We start from the raw sequence: 17,840 nt of genomic DNA, 5'->3' as shown, positions 1-17,840 counted from the left end.
TGTGTAAGTTAAAATAAAACTGAATTATCTGTTATAAACATGTTCAGTCATGAAAATTTCTAATAAATCGATCGCATTTTACTCTTTCATTTCCGAAACGTTCAATGAAAATGACTAATTCCAAGGGACTTAATCACTTTTCAAAAAGGAGCCATCAAAAGCATCAGCAATACCACAATTATCAGCCTTAGTCATTAATTTCGATGCATTAAATAAGAATTAAAAGGGACGTTTAAAGATTTAATTGTTCAATTCTAATTTTACTCAGCTTTCAGCCTAACATGCCGACACTTAACTAACAGTCTGTTGGGCTATAAAGTTTTAAAAATACAATAACAATTCCTTACGGGGGTGTTCTATGAGTCAGTGACCCCAATCTCAACAGGGCTTGATAAGCTTAATTAACAAAATATTTAAGTGGACAGGATTCTCAGCTATTTCTGGCCATCAACTGTTTGTTTAATTTGTCCTGTATCAACTGAGCTTTGAGTTGTTTGTCCTTTGCAGAACCACTCATTGATTTCTCGTCCCACTTGGTTTCTTTCTTTTTCTCCGCAATTATAGTTTGCTTTATCTTTGAATTAGGGTCGTTAGCAGCTTCCTTCTTCCGCTCTGACTCCCTCCTGTCATAGTCTTTCTGTTGTTTTTCTGCTAATTGTTTGTAGAAGGATTCAGTGCGCCACGAGAGTTTGGTCAAAGTTGGATCAGTAAAATTGGTCCCAGTTTCACAGATTCCCGTCATATCGATTAACTTATCGTAAATACTAGGATTCCTGAATTCCTTGTTATCTCTCATCCTACTGCAGAAATCGTATCCAAACTTCCGACGTTTTAGTAGTTCCGAAGCGATTTTTTCTTGAAGTTTTGATGAACATTTTCCTTTTGCTTCGGAGGGAATTTTAGGATTTCCTTCGTCATCTGCTTTGCCCATGAAATTTTCAGAATCAGACTCCGAATCAGAGTTTTCAACAGTGACGTCATCTGAAATAGAAGATTTGTTATAATATTGTCACACGGAATCAAGATTCCTTCATAGTGTTGAAATGTAAAGTAGGCCTCTAAGATCACAGGTAATAGGAGATTACATTATCTTCTATATCCTAGTGCGCATTTTGATCGTGGAAGATCTTGGAAACAGCTAAACTCAGAAGCAAAATTTGTATAACAACACTTAACTCTTATCAAAAAGTTTACGCTGCATTATCGCGATAACAGCTTCGATAAGATGATCTTTGTTCGAATCGATCTGCACAGTTCGATAATACGCAATACCTTACAAGACATTTTTGTGGCGGACCAATTTGCGACGACCGAAATTTTGGCGGTCCGAAAATATGGCGAAATTGAACAAAAACCGTCACATTTCGGACGTCACAGAAAATAAGGGTATTTTTCATCATTTTGTTTTCTGACACAAAGCTAAAGGAAATTCAAACTTTTCTAAAAATCGGTAAAATCATGTTGAAACAAAATGAAACTTATAAATCGATTTCTTCATCTTCCTCTAAGGGGTCCGGCTCGACTCTTTCAGTTTCACTTACTGAGTTTGGTATTAAATTGTTTATCTTGACTTAGTCTCTTATAAGACGTTTATGTTAGCACATAAATGTAATTTATTGTAAATTTAAAACGTATTACTTGACATTAAATTCATCATGGAATATTGTGTTTATTTGTCCCACCATCATATCACTAACTTTTCAAGAACAAAATGAATCGATGAAGCCACAATTATTGGAATAAGCTAAAAATAATGCGACGGATTCTATTACGACGACCGAAATTTTGGCGGTCCGAAAATATGGCGAAATTTCGGGAAAACCGTCGCATTTCGTACGTTATAAAAATGTCTTGTAAGGTACATTAATCACTGTTAATTCTATGTCGAAAGTCGATCAATAAATATATCGATATATATTATATATTATATGCACGCGCGCAGGTTGACAATGTTGTCTTGCATTCTTTCAACATAATTCGGCAACCGCGCGTTACGTAGACATAACAGTTTTTGCTTTTGGGAGGAAACTCTTGATATCTTTTTAATGATAACTGATAAGATTATGTACTACTAAAATGGTCCTATTGCTGAGCGGTAAATAAACTCACATTGCTTCTCAATCTCTTCTTCGTTTCGGTCCTCATTTGTTGTTTTGTCTAAGTCTTCATATGTGCTGAGTAACGAAGTGAGTGCCGTCTTACTTTCAGATGATCGGGTCTGAAAAGTTCTTCAAGTTAATAATTAGTAATTTATTGTGATGAGCCCTAGTTTTAGAGTTTTAGGAATACTCGCGATAATTCGTGAAACCACGGCACTCACAGAATATTAGACATTTGGGCATTTGGCAGGCAAATATATTTCCAGAACAAGCCTCAACAACAATGAACAACAACAACAAATGATGATTGGGTAATAAATTATATATCAATCAATTATAGTTTAATCAATAGTAACTGACTGGGCTATGAGAGTTGTAAGACACCAGACCGAGTGCATTGTTGGAATTCCCGGAAGTATTTATTGAAGTGTCGGACTGTGGTGTTGTTCCCTCTCCTGATAACTTCTCTTCTTCTGAAAAAAATGGTTTTTTAAGTTGAACTAAGTTTGTAAAAATTATCAGCAAAAGGATTACTTTCCATTTTATGTGAAATGATAAATTAACAGAGTTGAAATGTAAGATGAACTTACTTACCGATTTCAATATTTTCAATATTTTCAATATTTTCGTTATTTTCAGGTTCCTCCTGCTCCTCTACTTTGGGAGCATCTTCGAACTCCATTTCTTCCTCATCACTAACACCACCATAACTTCCTATCAAACCGTCCATTCTAAGATGTAATGAATTTTTAACTGTTTTACAAAATATCAAAATATAAGCAACGCAATCTGTTACAGTTTAAACATTTGGTTTAGGTGAATTCTAAATAATCTTACTTTATTATCAGTATTAAATTCAAAGTAGCCAGACGTAGAATTAAGTGACGCTGACATGAGTGATAAAAATGTAAAATAAAATAAATGTAATATGATACATATGTTACAAAATAAATATTATCTGATTAAAAAGATGTAATAACCGGGTAGTAACATGCTATGAAGTATAATAAAAATCTGCTGATAGGAACCTATAAAACTTATGTCCAAAAAATGTCTAGATATTCATGAATATTACAATAATTTAGAAGTGGTTCTGAGCTAAAAAGTTGGGTATCCTAGGTGCAGGTCTGTTGTTCTTTAACGACTTAAAACCTTCATAAAACTTAGGAGTTTCTACAAAACTAGTTTTAACAGACCGAATGTTTGTTATCAGAACATCACGGTAGTTTTCCTTATCATTTCTTATCAGAACACTTGTAGTTGGACGGCGTGCGCGGCTCTTAACAAGGCTGCGCCAGTGTCTCCCCCACTTCAAGGCGAGCTCGTTAGCTCGATAAGTTTGTTGTGTTACAGCTAACAAGGCCACACGTGATCGGCTCTCTTCTGCTAATGTCACACAGTTAATCCACTCTCTCAAACCTGAAGTTGGGGGGTAGTTAGAAAGTTGTAACAAACCAACTCATTAGCTAAAATAGTACGTTTTATTATACCAAAGTCGATAGTTGATACTCGTAACGACGAACGATTACAATTTATTAATCCCTACAATATTGATATTTGTGTCGTAGACACTAATAGCGGTAAGGCTTTTAATGATTCATATCAAGTGAGTTCCTTGTTTAACTTTTAAAGGAGATTTATTCAGAATATAATAACTTCACTGACCGGTGCGTGTAACACTAAAATATACGAGACTGCGCAAAGCGCTACTATCTAAACATGGGTTTTAATTACAATACGTTAGTCTGCACGGAGCCTATAAGTTTAAATTCTTTGTTCAGCTATCTGAGGAAGGATATCTACTGTTAGATAACATTATCTACCTGTCTGGATGAGATACTGTCGTCTGTCTTGGAGAGCAGTTCGGTAAGTCCTCTGTTTCTGCTTTCTATACTGAGAATAACTCAGCCATGCTCGCAATGCCTTGTGCTCTAATGTCACACACCTGCAAGTATAAGAATGAATTAGTTCGACGAAATGTTGGAACATTTCGAAGATAATTATAAACATTCATTAATAAAATTCTAGTGAATAAATTTCTCGCCAGAAATATAATTGATTTATGCAATAGTTAAAGAACTAACCAGAACCACATGGCTCGCTCTGTTTGATTCTTCTCGATCATTCTCTCCCTGTAAGCATCTCTCCACTGAGTGAACATCCTCTTAGTCATGTGATCACGTGAGAAGTTATCATGCTTCCTTCTAAGCAGCATCTTCTTAAACTGTAACTCTTCATTCTGTTTAAACCCTTCAACAACCTTAACCATGAGTGTTCTAACATAATGTAAGTCAGCAGCTTCACACATCTCCCTGTCTCTCCTCTCCGCACCAGTCCTCTCTTTCCACTTAGCAAGTGCTTGTTTCTTCCTCAGCCTCTCTAACATACACTTACCATCTGACAGCAGCTCTTGTTTAGTCACGTGGTCTCTGGCTCTTTGTTCAGTGTGAGATAACCATCCTGATAGCACCCTCCTTGATAGTGTTTCTCTGTGGTGCAACTCAGCTCGCAGGTTCAAATCTGATGCTAGTCTCTGTATCTTGATTTGAGATGACCAACGAGCCAACACTTTTGACAGGAGCTTCTTGTTGTACTGAGATTCGATATCATGGATTGTGTTCTTAGCTTTACACACGATATTGTGGTGGATAATCCAGTGTTTCATATGAGAAGAAGCGAGTATCTTATTGTAATGCTCGTCAGCAATCCTCTTTTTCACTTTCTTGACTTGCTGAAGTCTGCTGTACTCGCTCCACGCCTTGCTGCATCTCTCAAGTTGTCTCCTATTAAAGTGATCCTCAGCTCTCTTTTTAAACACAGCCTTATCTACGACATGGTGTTTATTTCTAACAAAAGCGTTCAGCCCCCTTCTAAGAATTTTGTACTGATAGTGCTGCACAGCAGCTTCATTTCTAGACTTGCTATCAACATGTTCAACACTCCTCTGCTTCCACAAGTTGAAATGTTTAGTTAGCAGTATCTGACTACGGTGTAGGACAGCAATGCGCTCATCCTGTCTCTGGTTCTGAGAGACGTGATACATAGTTAACCACGTGTAGAAGTACTTGTGGTTGAGTAGCTCGCTGTAGTGGATTGCTGCAGTGTCTTTCTTAACTTGGAGGTTTTTACGGTAGCAAATGTGAAGATGCCAGTTAGTGAACAAGTGCTGGGTTACAGTGGAATTGTAGTGTGTGTCCGCGAGGGAGTAACATTCTTTCCTGTCTAATCTGTACTCTTTGTAGCCAGCCCATTGTTGTAGGGCTACGTTTAGGAGTTTTAGTTGGTAATGTTTTCTGGCCATCAGCGTTCTGTACTTCAACTTATCTTCTTCTACTTGATCTTGTTCTGTGACCCACTTCCTAAAACAGGCAGATAAAACGTTTTTTCTTCTCAAAACATCTGCAGTATTCTTGTTAACAAGGGTTTGTTTCTGATGTTCTGTATACAGCCTTATCTTATTCAAGACCCTCTGTAGAAGCTTCTTACGAGCATGTTCCTCTGCTATTTTAATAAGTTCTCTGTTATAATTCTGAACTTCACAGAATTGTTTCCAATGTACTAACGCTCGTCTGCACTTGGCTTTGTACCAAATCATCTGTATCTCCCCCTCAAGTCGTTTAGTTTTAGCTGAAATGGCAGCGTGATCACTCCACTGGTAAAAGAATTTGTGCTGCATTTTCGATTTTAAGAGTTTTTCGGCTTTTCTTTGCTGTATTTCTTTGCACTTTCGATGTTGTCTGTACGCAACCCATGTTCGGAACGATTGTTGTACCAGCTTTCCAGCATAGAAGTTCGAAACGACGATAACCATCTTCTTCTTAAGAATCTGCTCATTTTTAAATATAAACCACTGTTCGAGACATTGTCTCTGTAACGAAAGAGACCAAAAATGAAGTGCTATATTCTCTTGTTCGTGGGCTATATTTCGTTGAGCCATGGCAAAATGCCACTGATTGAGCATTTTTGATGTCAAGTTTCGATGATACATTGACTGAGCAACTACATTATTAGCATTGACCTCCTTTCTAATCTTAACAGCCTTTTTCAGCCTGCTGAAATACCTTCTCTGTAGTATTCTAGAACAAGTTTGATCAGCAAGCTGTCTCTTCTGACACACATTCCTGTTTTCTGTGAGAAAGTTCCTCCAACATTCCCACGACTTCTCCTTCAAGTAGAACCTGTAATGACAGTCTGCCCTAACGATTAGTTTCCATTCTGTTTGTTTTGTGTAAGTTTCACTTCTCCACTCTGAGAGATACCTTTGAAGAAGCTTTGTCCGGTAAAGTAGTGTTGCTTTGGAGAATGCTTGTTGATCCTCACCAAATGTTCGTTTTTTCCATATCTCCGCATATTTTCTTATAGTTCCATATAAATCTGGTTGAATGGGTGATTGAGGAGGAGGATGTTCTATCCGGGGAGTAGGTTGTGGTATGTGAACACGTTTCCTGGCTGCTGTTAAGGAAGAAGATCTCGAAACACGGCTAGCGCTGGCTGCATTCTGTTTACTAGGAATACTTTCAACGTGTTTCTGTGCATCAAAGTTTGACTTAACCCGTTTAGGTTTATGAGCTTTACGGAGGAAGAGCTGGGTAGGAGGAGGTGATCTTGTGTCCGAGGAGGAACATGACGTTTGTGAACTGATCTGGCTGTTGAGAGTGTCTTTGTCTTTTTAGACAACTCTTTATTCAGCTCAGCTAGGATAGCTCGTTTTACTTGGGCTTTCTTATCAGCTGACATGTACAGATAGCTGGAAAATTTGACCTTTTTAAGGAATTTTGTACAGTAAAAATTGCGACTTTTCATGATTACAAACTTTAATAATGGCAAATATTTCAATTAGATAAGATTTCAACAAGTCTCTAAATCATTTTTGGTACTCCATTAAATGATTTGGGGCTTTTCTAGACGTTCTACAATTAAAGTCGATTTGTCAGTTAAACGAAATTCCAAAGGACGAAACAAATTGATACAGTATTTAATAATTTAACTTAATTTACTCGCTCGAAAAAATTATTTAATAGCAAATTTTCTTATCTTAACTTCTGTTTTAAAAATAAACCAGGACACATCCTGCTTGAACCGAGATTGTTCACGGCAACTGGCGATGGATAATTTCCTTGAAAATATAGAAAGGAGCAGTCGGCCCAGAATTAATGTAATGAATACTGTAGACTGTATGCAAACACTTAGTAAGATCCTGATCTCCATCTACTTGAAGATACGGCCTGTACAATGTACATTGTACATTGGAAATTGTAGTTGTACAACCTCAGTTTACACAATACTCATGTGTTATGTATAAATTGCATTAATTCTGAGCCAATATTCACTTCTATAATCCTCATTTAACACCTTAACAAATTCATCGGAATATACAAAAAAATTTCAAATGTTCGAATTTGGAAAAAAATCTCAAAATACGACATAACTGTAGCTACTATAGCCAAAATTTAAAACAACAAAAAATAGTAAAAATGTAATATCGATATCACGATAAGCCAGGGAACTTTATAAACTCTAATTTCTTTTCAATTAAAACCAAAAGTATAAATATTAATTTCTAGGTGTAATAACGTAAGAACATGGATATAACTAATTTATAATTTTAATTTAAGCAACCTGCCTCATTTCGAAGGGCCATAATTTAGTACCGTCTGATAATCAATAAGTGCTAGTCGCTAGATTGAACTGTTCACAATGTCAAAAAAATCTTGATAACTGCATTAAAATATCAGGATCCTAGTCCCTAGAGTCAAGGAACATAATCATAAAATCCTAGATCCAAGGATCATAATCATAAAATTATAAAGCGTTTAACATCCGGTAACATGTGGAAACCACGATAAAGTTGCTTAATCATCGATTTAATAAATACATGCAAAAATGCTCAAATAAATAGCATCATATCATAGAAAAAGCCTAACATAGGAACACCACCGTTCGAAGTCGATCGGTTCAGTATCCTTAAATCAAATTTAGAAAAATAGCTAATAATTTACCCCCATTTTTAAATATTTCAAAACTTAACTACTATACTAATACTATTGTTGTAATTAATAATAATTGCATTGCAACATATCTTGAACCAATGAAGGCGGGAAGCAGTGGTATTATAGCGCCAGATCCCGCCAACCCGGCATCAGGAAGGTTACTGGTTGCAACACGCCTTGTAAGAATACTAGTAACTACTTAAAAAAACTAGCACTGTTTTAACCAAGAAGAAAATACTAAGTAAACTCTCGAGGTTATTGAGTTTTTATGATTTTTTCCGAGTTTTTGCGACGCTCTTGCCTAAGATGCGAAATTACACGATAGCTGCGCATTACGAACTCTATTATAGGAGTCCAGGGCCATTCGTACTCGTTTTGAATTTTACAGTCGACATTCTCTTCAAAATAGGAGTACAGGGGGAACCAACTCCATGTCAACTCCTGCGGAAGTTAATTTTATAATATACTACTCATTAAAAGCATACAACTAAAGACATCATAAATGTAATGTACAAAATTATATTATAATTATATTTATATTTGCCGCTTGAAAGTCGCAATTGTGTTGTACATCTCGACGCCACATCACCTCTTACAGAGTGTACTTTAATCTAAAATCACGACCTGTAATTAAAATTAAAATAGCAAATACCTGTGAATTCCTTTGTTTGTGGGCAAGGGAATTAGCTAGGACATGGTAGTAAGCAAATGTTCTGGAAGTAATGTAGAACGCTACAATAACATCAATAGTGTAGTGCTCGTGGGCAGCTAGGATGAAAAACGCTCCGAAAAAGTTCAGAGACCAGCTTATAGTTTGGATGAACTTCAGTTTCGACGAGGTATCTGAAATGTGGTGAACATGTTGATGGATATTTTACAAAAATCGTATGATAATAATTGAAATTAAAGATTTTCCAGTTTGAGTAGCTATGAGCAACTAGAGTGAAGTTACCAACCAATAGCTTTTAGATGTCTGTTAACTGTGATTGTTAACTGATCTTTCATTTCAAGTTCTAGCGGATGGATTACATGACAACTTGTAGGGTGATATAATCCCATCGACCGTCTACATTGACTACAAGCATAACTTACACTCGCAAACAAATAGATTGAGCACGGTAAGCACGGCTGTGTGTCCACTAAACATGTAGTCACCACAGGTCCTCACCCCTGATATCGACATTCCAGCACCTTGAAATAATTACAGTTACAACTTTGCTCAGCAACCACTTTCTCTGCATGGTTCTGGTAACTAAAGTCAATCACTAGCATGGCAATATAACTTGTGAAATATTACACCAGTTTTTAACACTCTAAAGTACTTTAAATGAGAGATTTAAAATAAAACCTAACATTATTGACCGAGAGTCGACACATGTCTTACCTCTCCAGATATAAATAACATGTTGTAACTTCTCATCCCAGGAGTCACCCACTCTTATCTCACAGTTATTGAGATGTTCTCCTGGTACTGACAATGTAGTGGACATCATGGTTAGGGCTCTGAGCAGGAACACTGTTCCTATGATGGAAAAATACCGTCTGAAAATTACAAACCGGTGCTTGTGCACCAGAATCAGGCAGAAGAAGGAAAAAGTCAGTGAGACAGCACACGCCTCGGCTGCCTCAAATGCGTGTGGTATGGTTGGAATGTTATCAAGGAAAATGTCAGGTAGTGGCGGAATTTTCTTCATATCAGGGACACGATCGTGAGCTACTGTCATAGCAATACTGGTAACTATAAGAGAGGACAACGCGTAGAGAAATGAAACAAAAAACTTCAGTCCCTCATTTTTGGGGATCAAACTAAGACCACTCCTCACATCATTGCTGTAATCATTTGAATCCGTGCGGTACATTCTGCGGTGCCTCCTCACTTCCGCCACGTTGTAAGCCCTCTGGAGCTGCTCCAAGATGGAGGACAGTCGTTTTATTTCTCCCAGTTTTTGTAGGGAGAGAGGTGGCTTCCTGAGGTCCTGTTCTGTCAGCATCATTAGTACTGGCCCTGAATTATATCATTATAATATTTATATAATATTATATAGATATAATATCAGTTCAATATTAAGGGGGCCGGGGGGGTCTTCATCAAAATTCTCTCGAAATTGACTTTATAGTTGTTTCTGGTAGAAGGGAGTGATATCTACCAGCTGCTTTTGATCCCATGGAAAAATATTGTTCCTAGCCGAAATTATTGCCGGTCTAAGGTCAGCGCTTATGTGTATTTGTATTGCGCGAGCGATTTTCAATCGCAAATTCTGAAAATCGAGTCTAGAAATCTATCTTCTCCTACATTTTTTGAGCAATCACCCTGAAACTTCAGGATATGTTCTAGGGACCATTTAGAAGTTTTGATCGAGCCAAAATTTTGAGATAGGCCTTTAAAAATTTTTTATTCAATTTTGAAAATCTTGGACCTGAAAAAATCGTAAAAAAACGAGGTCCAAGATTTTCAAAATAGAATAAAAATTTTTTAAAGGCCTATCTCAAAATTTTGGCTCGACCAAATCTTCTAAATGGTCCCTAGAACATATCCTGAAAGTTTAAAAAAAAAAGCAGCAGCTGGTAGATATTACTCCCCTCTACCAGAAACAACTATAAAGTCAATTTCGAGAGAATTTTGATGAAGACCCCCCCCCCCGGCCCCCTTAAGAATAATACCATTTTTAAGTGCGCAGTAATTATGATTACGAGAGATTCAAGAGAGTGACCGTTTTAGTATTTCGTTGTCAGAAAAAGTCTGGAATATGTACCTAACAATAAAATGTGTGCGCATTTAAATTCATTTGCAGAGACTTGACTTGACGGCAGAACGTTTAAAGGGACGAAGCAGAAAAAACAGCAGTCTAGGCAGAATTAGAATATCCGGAAAAAGGTCGGTGTCGTGCATCGAAACATGTTGGTAGCCTCTAATTTTGATAAGGCTAATGAATATATTCTATAAAATTGAGATGTTGCACAGTGCACTTGCCTGATATGTCATGCTCATCAAACTTAACGGAAAGATGCTCGAAACCATTAACTTCAAGCCACCTTCCAACATCCTCCTTCGTCCAAAAATCCGGCTTCAAGGATTCCAGATTTGTCCCACAGCAAACCATCATGAGAGGTTGTTCAGTTTGTTCATTACTACCGGAAAATTATACATTTTAATAGAACATAATATAATATATAATAGAACAATAAATAAATTCAACAATAGATTTCAAATTAAAACCAATCTAATCTTAAATTCGAAGCACACATCTTTCGAATTAAAATATTATCGACAGTAAAAGAGTTAAGTTATTTTCAAGAATAACTGCGAGCACGAAGAAAATATAGTAAGAGAACAGGATACAAACAAATTGCATGATAATCGTGAATACAAGATGAACACATTAATTCCCACATTCAGAAACTTTTAAATTTCCTCGAAGTTCAATTTTCCCCCTTAACATTTTCTTATTATGCCCTAAAAAAGTCAGGAAATTTCCTCTTTGGCACCAAGTTTCCTCGAAAATTTCCTAGCAGATTATCTGCCACCTTTCTGGATGTGGGCATTAATTGGAAGAATGATAGTGCAAGTGATACTGAAAACTAATTGATGTAGATGGTGGAGCTGCTTCGGAAACAAGAATACCGGACAGCACAACAGGTTCCCAGGGATGGAAAACAACCTTTGCAGCTCGGATCGTGTCTCTCAGACAAAACCGCGTTTTGTTCCCACGCGTCAGAAAAATAATGTCATTTTCAACTTGACAGCGTTCTTCTAGACATTTGCCCATCTTGAAGGGTATTATTTCGTCAAGAGACCACTCGAAATATTCGTTATCAAAGTAAGGTGAAACTAGATAAGATTGACAAGGGAAAGGGAGAAGTCTGCTACAATTCCCTCTACCGGTATTGGTGTTGTGAGAAAGGTGGTGGTTTATAAACATTTCGTAAAGTCTTCTATTTTTCGTGCTAATTTGAGATGCTTGAGTCCGGGTTAAGGTGGGGATGATAAATTCATAAACATTTTCAGTGAGAACTTTTATCAGATCAGGATCATTATCATCGAAAATAGCCTCAATTTCAGAGGATGCCAGATTGTAAACAGCAAATACATAAGTATCTGTTTTAGCAGAATTTTCCTTCACTTCATAGATGATGAGAATAGTTTCACGATCGAGGAATTGGAAAGATGCCATCTTCAGAGATGAGATTATATTGTACTGTCGGAAGTAGTTACGTAGTTTGTCTTCATGAGTCATTCCTGCATTTCGCCACCAAAACACAAGCAATCGATGTGTCAGTGCGGAGAAAGCTTCCTTATTCGGATACATGCTGGCTAACTTCTTATCACTCAGACAGCTGAACTCACCCACGGTATCTACTAAAGACAGCTTGCCACAAGGGCTTAAAGTGAGTATTTGAAACTCTTGCTGCTTGCCAAGAAGGATTGTTAATCGGTCTAGATAAAGATGAATGTTAAAGCAGTCAATATATCCTCCGTGCACAACGTAAGAGTCTGAAACAGCACCAGAATCTAAAGATACAGAATATATTACTTGAATGCCGTCGACTGGTGAGGACAGCAGAATAAGATGATTTCCATCCTCACTCTGTAGCATTACCTCACTCTGTAGTTGCCTCCCTGGTGTCACTTCATACTTCTTTTTAAATACTCTTTGGAATGCTTCCTCGCTCGAAGTGATGCTATAAATGTCGGCTAAGGATTCCACACCCAAATAGGCAAAAGCAACTAAAGATTGAAAATTGTTTGTAAACCCAAGGAGGATTTCTCCAGAATCAGAAAACCGTTCAATAAAAACCTTTTCCTTGATGAAGTTAGTGATGGTAAGTGATGGCGTGAGTGAAGTGAAGACTTTCTGCCTTTTTGTTTGTCTTCCATACAACCTATCGTCGAGAAGGCCGAGTATGGGAGGTGGCATATCTCTGCAAATACTAAGTTACTTACATTATTCAAATACATTTGCAAACATGCAAATCTTAATGCAATTTAAACTTAATGCAAAAACGTGATTTTTAACTGTGACATGCAACATCATAATATGATCATGATATTTTACTCGTAAATAAAACGAAAATTTCAGAAAAGGTTATCGTATGTATCAATCAAGAAACATTTCACATAGTAAAATTAATGTAAGAATTAAAACAAATCTTAAATTGTAGGAGATTTTTGAAACGACATTTTTGCCCAAACAACTAGAAGAACATACAAAGATAAAGAAGCAGAAAAGGCAAACAAATTCATAAATGTTATGAATAAAACTATGCACTTTGATGTGATTATTCCATTTGAAGACATTTCATGACGTTAAATCGTCAGATTTCTTCCAAGGCATTTTGAAATATTTTCTGGGAAGAGGATTGTTGTGCCCACCCTCGCAATCTGTGAGATGTTTACTAAACAAGTAGTAAGCCAATATCAGTTTCTCATCACGAGTTAACCCTGTTCCCAGCTCCATATCTGGGGGCCCGGTAGATTTGCTGAGCTGTTCTTTACAAAATTCCAGGTCGTATCCAGGCACACTGTGTCTTCTAGGTACAGGACTGGTCTGATCCAGCCAATCCATGGCCATGTTTTCAACCTCCTGATCCTTGAAGAGGACGGGGTATCGGGACTGCAACACAGCCATAAGAAGTTGGTTGCCTCTGTTGCCCGAGGCATGTCCGTTTGTGGAGATTATCTCGTCACCGTTCCGTCTGATCAGTCTGATGGGACCCTGGTACTTAGGCAGCAACGCTACGTTATGTAGGTTAAAGTACTTTCTGCAGCAGTTTTTCGTCACCGATCCTAGCCATTCTGGCATGCGAGGAATTGCCAACGGGAGGATATCATCGAAAGAAGCATCTATGATAACATTACCAATATCGGGGTGAGCGTTAGCAAGGTATGATGCTGAGAAGCCACCAATAGACCAACCATAGACCGCAATATCTTTAGGAGCAAATCCTAATTCTTTAGTTGCATACTCATATACAGCTTCTATGGCATTTCCATCAGCGGTTCCATATGGTATACCTGAGAATTTAAGAAATATCCATTATAACATTAACAAAGATCATAGTTTCTATTTAGAACATTTTTGATTTTAATAATTAAAAATTTCTCATTAACAGGATTAATGTCGAAACACACTAACCACAGTTCTAAAATAAAGAATTTAAATTCAAACCTTTACGAAGTTCTTCAATAAAATCCACTAAAGATGTGGCCAATAACACAGCTAATAAGACAAAGCAGTAATTTATCAGAACATACCTGTGCTGTAACTAAATCCTGGATGGTTCCAGCCCAGAGTGGAATAACCCTCTTTCAGTGGATACTCAAATGCACCGACCTCATAGTACGCGGCATTTCCTTCACAAGTGATAACCTGAAAAATATAATACAAATTAGATTGAAAGATTCAGAGACATATTGGCATGAAATGGCCACAACATTTAAAACATAGCCTATAAATTGTGTAATTCTGTTGTAATTTCGATTGCTTTTCTAAGCCGTTTCTAAGCCGTTTCAGAGCATCATACCAAAGTCTGTCCGGGTCCTTCAATAGGTGTGCCATCCTCGTCCTTTGCTCTGTTGTCAACAAATACAGAGTCGATATGATTGTTGTCTACTGTTTCAAGTTTTGCTCGTGTCATGTTTCTCCTCATTAACATGTGACTTGCTCTTCCTGCACTCAAGTGTTTCCTGACAACATTTACAGATTTTTATGAAGAAAACAAAATTTAACAATAAAAAATAATCATATTTTATAATTACTGTTCTGTTTTACAATTTATGTACTGTATTGTAAAATTAAATTTCTCTAATTCATGTGGCTCAACTTGAATTTGTAACAAATTTTACAAATAACAAATACAAAGAATAAATATAAGATATCTAGAAAGTCTCACCTCATGATAGCGTTGATGGGATATGTCGCTCCAGGATAGGCCAGAGGTTTTGCTATCCACGTTGCCATGAAATAATAGAACGGCTTTAATATAAACGGTACATAGTACTCTCCTGAAAGGAAACAATTCTTTAGTCAACCTAAACGGTGAAAATTTGAGTCATAATTATGATTATGTAGTCACGTATCATTTTAACTTACATAATGTATTCTGTATCTTAAAACGGGCGTTTAGGTTTTGAAAATGTGCAGCTTTTTGATTGATGTTCGATCACATGATAACTATTTTACATTTAACATAAAGTTATACAAATACGATAGACTATCATGCCACTTCTCCTGTATTATCTCTATCAATTACTTACCATGAATATCACTGTCGGGTGTTACACCAGCAGTAGCTTTCATGTCCACATTCCATTCACTGAAATCAAAATCGTACTTGTTCAGGAAACTTTGTCTTATAATGTTGGAATTGCTGGAAATTGATTCTGTGTGACTTTCCAAAAATTCTCTGTATGCAGGAGTAATACATCGAGATGATCCTCTCAGTATGAAGGCAACAACTGAAAAGTAGCGAGTTTTTAGTTATTTTAATGTCACAACTACAAAAGAGACCGTTCAAATTTGAAACACAAGGATAAAGCTCTATATTTTACAACATGTATCAAAGAAATGGTAACTCTTCTTTCAAAATCATGGAAGATTTAAAATTCAAGGTCTACACAACTTGAACCAATACCAAACATTTATGTTTAATGGGATAAATTTATTTAATAACTTACCATAAAGTGATATAAGAGGTGTGATAGAGAACTTGCCGATGGCAACAGGACCTTCTAGTCCATGTTTGTAAGCATTGTAAACAATAAAAGGGGAAAGATATGTTACTATAGTGATGAGCCAACTGTATCCATCGAACACCATATTAGTCCATCTGAAAGTAGCAAGATGACTTTTTAGATAAATGCAAATTTGATGTTCTTCCATCGTGTTTTCACTTTAATAGAATTTTAACTGAATCATTTAATGTACATAATATAAAGATCAATTTAAGAACCTTAAAAAATCAATCGAACGGAAACCTTTAGCTTTAGTTTGACACATTTGATTTGAACAGACTTACTTTTCCATAACTGTTTGTTGTGTGGCATAATAATCCACACACAATCCATCTTTGCATATCTGATATAGCCTAGGACTGTTAAAGCACTTGATAAACAGCCCTACTTTGTCCATACCCTGGAATTTGCAATTATTCAGAATATTCATCAACTCTTGATAAATTGGTAATCATTCACTGATGATGTGGGTTGTTTTAACCCTTTAAAACAGATATGAAAAGGGAAAAAGGATTCTATTATTGAATTATATAATGTATATATATACGATTCAATAATAGAATCCTTTTTCTATTATTCATTTAGTCTTGCTAATTCCAAGAGATAAATGAAGCATCGAAGAGATATTTATACTTTAAACTTCCAAATTATAGAGGCAAAACAATAGGTAATTTATTTTAAGATCCCAGATCCCAAGATCATGTCATTCATGTCTAGTAGTTTAGAAAAGATCTTCTCCAAGTTGTGTTATTGGTTAAGTGGATATGGCAAAGGCACACTGTTAGATTGTGCATGCAGTAGTTAAAATAATTATGGATCACTCAAAAAGGATTGGAAGTACTTAAAGTATACATGTACATTTTTATCAATCAACTTTCAAACTGTTACACAAAGTAGTACACAATTTTAATACAATGAAAATTAGCCGAAATACATGTTCATGCTTTGACTAGTGATAACAAAATAAGGAACACCGAATCATGAGATGGACAGTAAACTGATCATAGCAATTACATCATTTAATAAGAAAGTGCACAAAACAGTGGCGTAACGAAGGGCCCTATCGGCCCTGCTGTGCGGGGAGGGGGGCACCATCTTAGGGGGGGCGCCAAATTGTCCTTTGAACGTGGGAAAATAAAACTGTGTGTTTTGCTCTAGAAACACACTTAAATTTAGAGATTTTACCGGCGTATCCTCTAAAATCATCTAATTTGTTCAATTTTATGGAAAGGGCGTCAAAAGGGGATGGGCGTCAAAAGGGCAGGGGGCACCAACATGAACAGGGGGGTGCTTTTTTTGGCGGGGGCGCCAACAGGCAACATTACGCCACTAGCACAAAATATTTATTATTAGCACAAAATAAGAAAATCGGTGCTGTGTCCTCTAAGTCTAATGCATATAATCGCATAAGTAGTTGATATAAATAAAGAAATAAATTCGAATATTTATACCACACGTTAAGAACATACCACAAAAAGACATATTCAAGCAATTCAAGCGATTTAAACGTGACTTTCATTCAAAATTCAAATCAGTAGTGCAGCTTTGCATTGATTATTTGAAAAATAGATACCAAAATGTACGATCACCAATAGCATGATATCGAATGATTTAAGGAAAGAATATTACATTGATGATTGTGGATTTACAGAAAAGAATTTGCAATTTTTATATTTCTATTTGTCTACATCCAGGGAAGTGCAGTGTGAAAAAAGAAATGTTACATAGTTGTAGAGCTAATAGGAACCTTTTACTGGATGTACATGTGGCTGGGCCTGGGTCAACTAATACTGTCAACAATGATGAAAGAAGAAACATGATAATAAGGTTGAGTTAGAATTACAATTACAATCAATATTGGTAGCAGTGGAAAATTTCCCTTACCTGTGTATTGTACTTTGACAATCGCATCACTTGATTTAATTAGAAAATTCAATCAATTATTACGTATATATAAATCAAGCGTTACATTTTAGCCATGCAATATTACAATATTATGAATATTTATGGCGCTCTGCT

General features: G+C 36.4%; 4 protein-coding genes across 4 annotated transcripts; all 4 read right to left on the bottom strand.

Moving 5' to 3' along the window:
• On the bottom strand, positions 1-2,899 carry LOC134811793 (SAP30-binding protein-like). The gene is made up of 4 exons (XM_063818876.1): positions 2,694-2,899; positions 2,460-2,572; positions 2,110-2,218; positions 1-981 (listed from the first exon to the last, which is right to left on the bottom strand). Exons 1-4 carry the CDS (start codon positions 2,827-2,829, stop codon positions 431-433), a joined length of 909 nt encoding a protein of 302 aa, XP_063674946.1. The 5' UTR covers positions 2,830-2,899; the 3' UTR covers positions 1-430.
• A 43-nt stretch (positions 2,900-2,942) lies between these two features.
• LOC134811721 (protein SFI1 homolog) lies at positions 2,943-6,862 on the bottom strand. Its single transcript, XM_063818758.1, has 3 exons — positions 4,184-6,862; positions 3,923-4,044; positions 2,943-3,518 (listed from the first exon to the last, which is right to left on the bottom strand). Exons 1-3 carry the CDS (start codon positions 6,085-6,087, stop codon positions 3,181-3,183), a joined length of 2,364 nt encoding a protein of 787 aa, XP_063674828.1. The 5' UTR covers positions 6,088-6,862; the 3' UTR covers positions 2,943-3,180.
• Positions 5,788-11,214, bottom strand: LOC134811766 (sphingomyelin synthase-related protein 1-like). Its single transcript, XM_063818818.1, has 5 exons — positions 11,061-11,214; positions 9,474-10,094; positions 9,182-9,280; positions 8,742-8,932; positions 5,788-8,530 (listed from the first exon to the last, which is right to left on the bottom strand). Exons 1-5 carry the CDS (start codon positions 11,191-11,193, stop codon positions 8,345-8,347), a joined length of 1,230 nt encoding a protein of 409 aa, XP_063674888.1. The 5' UTR covers positions 11,194-11,214; the 3' UTR covers positions 5,788-8,344.
• Positions 11,215-11,426: 212 nt separating this feature from the next.
• LOC134813038 (phosphatidylserine lipase ABHD16A-like) lies at positions 11,427-16,223 on the bottom strand. Its single transcript, XM_063820713.1, has 7 exons — positions 16,106-16,223; positions 15,765-15,916; positions 15,345-15,545; positions 14,981-15,092; positions 14,612-14,774; positions 14,343-14,457; positions 11,427-14,102 (listed from the first exon to the last, which is right to left on the bottom strand). Exons 1-7 carry the CDS (start codon positions 16,216-16,218, stop codon positions 13,387-13,389), a joined length of 1,572 nt encoding a protein of 523 aa, XP_063676783.1. The 5' UTR covers positions 16,219-16,223; the 3' UTR covers positions 11,427-13,386.
• Positions 16,224-17,840: the final 1,617 nt, after the last annotated feature.

The sequence above is a fragment of the Bolinopsis microptera genome, chromosome 1 (genome assembly GCF_026151205.1).
Source record: "Bolinopsis microptera isolate Bmic1 chromosome 1, MBARI_Bmic_1.0, whole genome shotgun sequence".
NCBI lineage: Eukaryota > Metazoa > Ctenophora > Tentaculata > Lobata > Bolinopsidae > Bolinopsis > Bolinopsis microptera.
This window is presented reverse-complemented; position numbering and strand designations above follow the sequence as displayed.

What these genes read in the sequence shown, in the direction of transcription:
- LOC134813038 (XM_063820713.1), bottom strand. Translation starts at nt 16,218, where the DNA reads ATGGACAAAGTAGGGCTGTTTATCAAGTGCTTTAACAGTCCTAGGCTA. An exon ending in ACCTCTTATATCACTTTATG is followed by an intron (nt 15,546 to 15,764) that starts GTAAGTTATTAA and finishes GCTACTTTTCAG; the next exon opens with TTGTTGCCTTCATACTGAGA. An exon ending in ACCCGACAGTGATATTCATG is followed by an intron (nt 15,093 to 15,344) that starts GTAAGTAATTGA and finishes GTTTCCTTTCAG; the next exon opens with GAGAGTACTATGTACCGTTT.
- LOC134811793 (XM_063818876.1), bottom strand. Translation starts at nt 2,829, where the DNA reads ATGGACGGTTTGATAGGAAGTTATGGTGGTGTTAGTGATGAGGAAGAA. An exon ending in TATTGAAAATATTGAAATCG is followed by an intron (nt 2,573 to 2,693) that starts GTAAGTAAGTTC and finishes CATTTTTTTCAG; the next exon opens with AAGAAGAGAAGTTATCAGGA. An exon ending in CTTACAACTCTCATAGCCCA is followed by an intron (nt 2,219 to 2,459) that starts GTCAGTTACTAT and finishes AGAACTTTTCAG; the next exon opens with ACCCGATCATCTGAAAGTAA.
- LOC134811766 (XM_063818818.1), bottom strand. Translation starts at nt 11,193, where the DNA reads ATGATGGTTTGCTGTGGGACAAATCTGGAATCCTTGAAGCCGGATTTT. An exon ending in TGATGAGCATGACATATCAG is followed by an intron (nt 10,095 to 11,060) that starts GCAAGTGCACTG and finishes GATATAATTCAG; the next exon opens with GGCCAGTACTAATGATGCTG. An exon ending in CAATCTATTTGTTTGCGAGT is followed by an intron (nt 8,933 to 9,181) that starts GTAAGTTATGCT and finishes ACCACATTTCAG; the next exon opens with ATACCTCGTCGAAACTGAAG.
- LOC134811721 (XM_063818758.1), bottom strand. Translation starts at nt 6,087, where the DNA reads ATGTATCATCGAAACTTGACATCAAAAATGCTCAATCAGTGGCATTTT. An exon ending in GAGCGAGCCATGTGGTTCTG is followed by an intron (nt 4,045 to 4,183) that starts GTTAGTTCTTTA and finishes TTATACTTGCAG; the next exon opens with GTGTGTGACATTAGAGCACA. An exon ending in ACAGTATCTCATCCAGACAG is followed by an intron (nt 3,519 to 3,922) that starts GTAGATAATGTT and finishes CCCCAACTTCAG; the next exon opens with GTTTGAGAGAGTGGATTAAC.